General features: G+C 35.5%; 1 protein-coding gene across 1 annotated transcript; it reads left to right on the top strand.

Annotated features, from left to right (window-relative positions):
• The first annotated feature begins 811 nt into the window (after nucleotides 1-811).
• On the top strand, nucleotides 812-2,885 carry LOC146913542 (homeobox-leucine zipper protein HDG11-like). Its single transcript, XM_085716726.1, has 4 exons — nucleotides 812-1,672; nucleotides 2,099-2,216; nucleotides 2,303-2,494; nucleotides 2,605-2,885. The coding sequence occupies exons 1-4, from the start codon at nucleotides 1,548-1,550 to the stop codon at nucleotides 2,698-2,700; spliced, it is 531 nt and encodes a 176-aa protein (XP_085572852.1). The 5' UTR covers nucleotides 812-1,547; the 3' UTR covers nucleotides 2,701-2,885.
• Nucleotides 2,886-6,692: the final 3,807 nt, after the last annotated feature.

The following is a 6,692-nucleotide window of genomic DNA, read 5'->3' as shown; positions in this document are numbered from 1 at the left end:
GCCGACGCCTCTCGAGCCTCTCGACGGTCTCTCCTAATGGATGCGAGCATAGCCTCATTATCACTCCTTCTGCAATCAACATGATCCATACCTGTAACATGCATATTAGGGCACAACACAACACGTCAAAGGGGGGAATAATACACAGGTGTATTTTAGATTTCATTTTCCGAACTGCAACAATCTAGTTCGGAAAAAGAAATTCGAACAGCTTTAGTGAACAAGAAAAAAAACGGCAAAAATAACTTGCTTGCATAAGGAATTCGAACTAACCTTCTATTTGATGTTTGATAAAGCTTCAAATGCGGTGATTTTGAGCAAAAAAACTTCAATTTTGGACCGATTTGTGCATTTCGGATTTTGGAATAAGGGAGTGAGAGAGAGAGAGAGAGAGAGAGAGAGAGAGAGAGAGAGAGAGAGATAGTTAAAAGTAAAATTGTGAAACTGTAAAATGGGAGGGGTGAACTCCCTTTTATATATCGAAGTTGTCCGGATTACATAATTCTTAATGTATTTCGTATTTTTCCGGATTACGTAATCCGAAGGGCCTGTTGGTCATTTTTGCAGGGCACGTGTGAATGACATAGAGTGGGAAAAGTTATAGTCATCTTATAAATCGTGGTTGGGCTTGTGAGGTGAGGATTGCCTCCACTTATAAACACATGTCCATGTCATCTTTTGTCCGATGTGGGACTCTTTAACAATCTCATTAGACTTACGGTAATTAGTTAACCCATCACGGTTATTCTTCATCGATGATTAATGCTTAATAACAATTTACTAATTTATGCTAATGATAATTCATAAATAATTTGTTATATCAATCAATAATTAATTAATTAATCTTCTAGAACATTATAAAATTCTACAAATAACCGATTACTATATAAAACTTTTTTCCTCAAAAAATAAAACTTTTTGTAAAAATGAAAATATACCTTTTTAAAATTTCTTTAGCATAGCAACAATTTAAAATCAGAATTCAATGTTTTTAATGACAAACATTAGTGGTTATATTAATTTTTTACTACTTCGTCTGAGTTTAAATTCAAGACCTTCGTCTTATTATAGAATGGGGTACATACGAGTAGAGAAAACTAGTGTCCTAGAGCATGGTGAATCAATATTTTAATACTAAGTTAAGTTTTGGTGACTTTTAAGAAAAAAATACTTGGGTGACTTTAAGTTTCAGTGACTTTGGGAAGAGACCAAAAAGTTCTATTTTACAATGGGATGACTATTTTTGTGAATTTAATAAAATAGAGAGACAAAAAATACATTTAATCTTATATCCAAAAACATTTCATTTTGCGATATTTACGAATTTAGAGAAAATTCCATGTACGACTAGTAATTAAATTACCTTTTCTATTTTAATATTTCATTTTTGTCCATTTTTTCTTTTTGTGGAGGTTATTTTACAGATGGCATCAACGATTAAGCCGTGTATAAAAACACCCTAAAATTCACAAATTTTCGACACCAAATTGGGTTTAATAGACGGCCATAAGTATTTTACGAGTGTGTTTTACTTTTGAGGTTGAAAAATGGTTTATTCGATGGGAGGCGTCGGTGGGTCTGGAGATAAAGCCATTGATAACTCAGTCTCAGATAATCAAAGCAGACAACAATACAAAGGTTTTAGTGGTTACCAGAGAAGTATACTTCAAAAGTAAGATGAACTTTTTTTTTTTGTTAAGAATATTTTCTTTTCATTTTTATTATTTGTAACCACTTGTATGTGTTGTTTCAATTTATTGGTTCTTTTATTACTTGATTTATTGGTTTTATGGGACCATACATCAATTTTGTAGTAAAGCATAAAAAATGTTTATATTTTAAACCATCAAAATGGTCTCGATAACAGACTCATTGACTATAAAACTTTATGTGTTTAATTAAGTTTTTTTAGATGTTATGTTTAATTAAGTTATACGCATATCTTTTCATTAATTATGAATGAAGTATCTTAGTTTTTGTTTGTTTTGACCATCCATTTGAAGACATGATTTTTTTTTGAGGGCATTTGAAGACATGATTTGTCGTTGCTTAAGCTCAATCATTTGATTACTTAATAATTAATTTATTTTGAATAAAGATTCATGGCATGGAACTCTAACCCAAATGAAGCCCAACGAAATCAATTAGCTAAGGAGGTTGGGCTTGAGCCCAAACAAATCAAATCTTGGTTCGATAACAAGAGGACTACACTGAAGGTAATTTTCTTTTCACTAACTCGTATCACTTGCTTTCATATAATTAGTACTAATTATTTATATATATTTTTTACATTGTTATTAAGAAAAAACACATGAGAGAAGATAACAAAGCTCTTCATGCTGCAAGAAAAGAGCTCATTACTGAAAATATCGTTGTGAAAAAGATATTCAAGATGACATTTTGCGAAAGTTGTGGGGGTCCTCCTTTCCCAATGCATGAGCATGAACGTTTCATGCAAAAGATGAGAATGGAGAATGACATGCTGAAGGAGAAGGTTAGTGAATATTTTAATTTTATCAAATATCGATTATAATTTTTTAATTAAATATTCCCTAAAAAATAATTAAGTATTATTTATTTATGAATCAAATTTTATTTTTTCAGATCGAGAAGGTGTCCACTCTGCTAGCAAAGTACGAACAGAAGGAAATCTCGCAGTTTGAATTTGAATACACTTTTGCTCGTTTAAATGCATTTTGAAGACTCAGAATTTAAATTCCACTAAGTCAGACAATTGGTGGAAGTTCAATTCAGAGTGGTTTCTCCTATCGTTTTAGGATTTTTTTTGTCGAGAATAATATTTGTTGTATGGTTTTATTTTTATGATTTTGAGAGTTAAATTTACCGATCTTTATTACAATAGAGTTTTGTGATTTCTTGTTTAAGGGTGCAATAAATTTTTTGTCATCAAATCAAATTTCTTAAGTAGTTTCAAACCTTCTCGCCCTTGCTTCTCAACAACTAAACCAACTTAAGCTATGAATTAATTAATCAAACAACAAAATAACCCTAAAACAAAAGCAGTAATAAACCCAAAGGAAGCTTATTTATTTTTCTCAGTCTTCTCTTCTTCCTTTCTTTTTTTGAAAAGGCTAAGAAAATATATTAAAAAACCAACACAAGCTCCTCTAGTATAAGGTGTACCAAAGGAAGCTAAAAAAATTCAAATATGTAATATCCCGCCTGTCAGTATCGGAATATTACCAGTCGATCGTGTCTGAGGATTAAAGTTTATGCTCAATAAGTATAATGGAAAATATTTATTATGTGATGTCAGCTCGTTACGTAATAAATATCAGAGTCGGATATAGTACGCTTAATGAAGGGGTAAAATGGTAATTTCATGGAAATGAATATTTATATGTTTTGGGCCAAGATATTTTCATTATTTCTTGTCCTTTCTCTCTCTAGATTGGTTGGCAAAGTTTTCTCCTCCCTCTCTCTAGGAAGCTCACGCCCCATCTCTCTTCTCCTCCACCAATCCTTCTTAAAATTTCATCTTCTCTTGGTAAGCTTCTAGACTATGTTTCTTTATGGTCTCATAATCTTAAGGAAGTTTAGTTTTTGTTTGATTTCTCAACTTCTTCTTCCCTCCATTAAATTAGGGTTTGGTTCTTGATTAAGGAACTAAAGTTTTGGTGGCTTGAGCATGGAAGCTTGGTTATGGATCAAGAAGCTTAGGTTGCAAGAAAGAGCAACAAGTTTGTGTGGTTTGGGCAAAAGGGAAGCAAGAGACCAAGAGCTAGGGTTTTGGCATGCTTGAGCTTAGGACTTGGGGCTGCTATGTTAACTTTGTTTAGGTGAGTTCCTTAGTTAGTTTCCCTCCCTTTGGGATTATGTTTAAGCCTTGTTGATTAATATAAATCATATGATAATTTCTAGGGTTTCAAGTATATGTTTAGTTGCCCCTTTTCTTATCATGCTTGCTATACTTGTGCATACTTGTTCCAGGACTGTTTTTACAGGTTTCTAATGATCCTAAGGGTCATATAGCACTTGGAGATGCTTGGTTTGAGGTTTTTAAGTCAAAAATATCAATTTTGAAGTTGCTGGACTGTCACAGCTCGCCACGGCGAGTAAACTGCTCGCAAGGCGAGCTAGAAGGTCGAACAGGGGGTCCTGTTCGCCCCCAACTCGCCATGGCGAGTAAGAGCTCGCCTCGCCAGTAATTTTACTCGCCTAGGCGAGCAACACAGTGGGGAAATCCATTGTTTTGTTCGCCTCAGGTCGTTTCGGCGTTCCGCGAGCGGTTTTTCTTGTGCAGTCATTTTTAAGAGAAATAAACCCCTCAAACCAAGATCCCAATTGTTAAAGTTTTAGAAGGAGACTTTCATATGAATGAAACAAGTATTTGACAAGTATGGTAAAGCATGGTAAGCAAGAGTATGATGTTTCATTCGGGTAGCAAGATAACCTTTAAGGAAAGGAAAGAACTAGAGCCTCGACATAGTAGTCGAGAACTAGCAAGTTAAGCAAGAATCCCTAGGATGTTAAGACGCGAAGTGTAATTTCTTCGCATATGATCATATATGATTAGTTAGCACATTAAGCCATGGATTGATTGGTTAATCTCTCCACTAAGAATAAGAATGTATAAGCTAGAACAAGTAAGAGTTTACCACTAATCGGTTTGATTAAGGTTCCGAGGTAAACAATCAAGTATGTACATGTTTAACTTATGTATACGACAAGACCATGACAAGTATAAGTAGGTGGCATGTCTCTTGTTATCCACATCAGGGGGATACAAGAGGTTCTCGATCTAAGGGGAACGATTCAAGCCGTAAGGGACCCGCATGTCACTGAAATTAACAAGACGTAGGTGCTCGTGTCTCTTGTTATCCACGCTAGGGGGATACAGGAGGTTCTCGACCTAAGGGGAACAGTTCAAGCCGCAAGGGACCCGCACGACACCGAGGGAGTCCGATGTACGTACATCGGTCATGTATGGGATTGTTCTCGGGGTTACTCCACCCGGGACTATCCGTAAAATGAACCAAGATAATAATGTTTGTTCAACGTTGACATAATGAATAATGAACTTGGACGCGATTATGTATGATATGTTTATGATTATGTATGTTTATGTTAAGTACAAGTTATGATTAGGACAAGTAAAGAATATGATGCCGATGACGTTCTTAGGTTTCCCTAATCGTCCGGCTTAGGATTGTGTCATGAATATGTTACATGAAGACCTCGATGCGTTTACCGTATCTTGCCATAGTGGTCTTAGGTTCCCTTGACCGCCATGACACGAATGATAGTAAGCCTATAACAAGTAAGATGAATTATGACGGCCCTAGTATACACCACCATCTAAGCATGCAAGTCCCCACACACGTATAATCAACCGTCAGGTTGTATAATAGACACGTGGTGACCGTAGGTTTTCCCCCGTGGTTGCCTATAGCCTAGGATTAGGTGGAACTCACTGAGACATTATGTCTCATCCCAATCCTTATTTTGTTTCAGATAAACAGGTCGGACGTAAAGCTAGTTGCCGAATGGATGTATCAACAAGTGTTCGTTCGTACCGTTGGAGAATGATATGGACGTTCAAGGATGCACCTTTTATGTTTTGGACAAGTTGAGTTGTATTTTAGGTACGAACACATTTAGTTGTATAATGTTTTCATTCAAAGTATTATTTGTTGTAAATTTTTAATGTATCCAGTACTAAATTAACACACTTGCTAGACTTTCTAGATACGTCTAGTATGGGTGTTACATTTGGTATCAGAGCAGGTCGATTCAGACCGTGCCTTGGGTCATTAAGTTACAACTAAGGAAGTGGGACCATTGGGTTCCAGGTAAATGTTTTAATTGTTGATGTTAGTCGAGCCTGATCAACTCAATTTAACATTCGACGGTTAGAACGGATGCCTGAGAGCTGAATAGGACCAGGAGGAACGAAGTATGTGATGAAGATGTTTCGAGAAGGTAGAAACTCGGAGTAAGAATAGTAAGAGTCTAATCGTGCCAAATGGTGGTCGGTGAGCTAATCCGTTTAAGTTTGATTTCTCCGGGAATGCAAGGTAAAGTTAAGATGGGTTGATCCAACAACGTTTGGGAAGTTGTGAAAGATATTTTGTATATCCGTAAGTGAATATTTTGGGAATGTTTAAGAGTGACCGGGAGCTTCGGTAAAAGTCGTTGTTGGAGCAAGACTGTGTTATGGAAAGGAAATGAATATTTCTGGAATGTAAGTATGAGGTTACAAGATAAGGAGAAGCCGACACATGTTGATAGAATTTGTATGTTCTCAGAGATAGAGGTTTGTGAATGAAGCTAAAGATTGGAATGTCTAGAGAGGATATGGTTCTAATGTTGGAATGTTGATCGAGTCGACAGAGAACAAGTGAAACCGTTCACAGTAAACGAAGTCAAGGTTTTATGTGAACGCTTTATGTTAATGATATCAGGATTAAGGCATTAATTTCGGATGAGCCAAGAATTGAATCGAATGATGTTGATGTTTGTCATGCATACGATATAAATGTTTTAATGATGTTAAGAATGGATAATGTGCATTAGGTTGCTTGAGGAATAAGATTTTGTACAATATATATATATATATTTTTGGAGAACTGAAATGAAGAAACTCGCCAATAGCGAAATTTTTGCTAATAGCGAAATTACTTTAGATGATTTCGCTGATAGCGAATATGGGGCAAAATTTTCAGTTTTTC

Source organism: Medicago sativa, chromosome 6 (genome assembly GCF_051527215.1).
Source record: "Medicago sativa cultivar Bolivia chromosome 6, Bolivia_mono, whole genome shotgun sequence".
In the NCBI taxonomy this organism is placed as follows: Eukaryota; Viridiplantae; Streptophyta; class Magnoliopsida; order Fabales; family Fabaceae; genus Medicago; species Medicago sativa.
Note: the sequence above shows the minus strand (reverse complement) of the source record. Positions and strands in the feature narration are given on the sequence as shown.

Coding starts and splice junctions, on each gene's coding strand:
- LOC146913542 (XM_085716726.1), top strand. CDS start 1,548: ATGGTTTATTCGATGGGAGGCGTCGGTGGGTCTGGAGATAAAGCCATT. Junction 1,673..2,098: donor CAGAGAAGTATACTTCAAAA/GTAAGATGAACT, acceptor TTTTGAATAAAG/ATTCATGGCATGGAACTCTA. Junction 2,495..2,604: donor ATGACATGCTGAAGGAGAAG/GTTAGTGAATAT, acceptor TTATTTTTTCAG/ATCGAGAAGGTGTCCACTCT.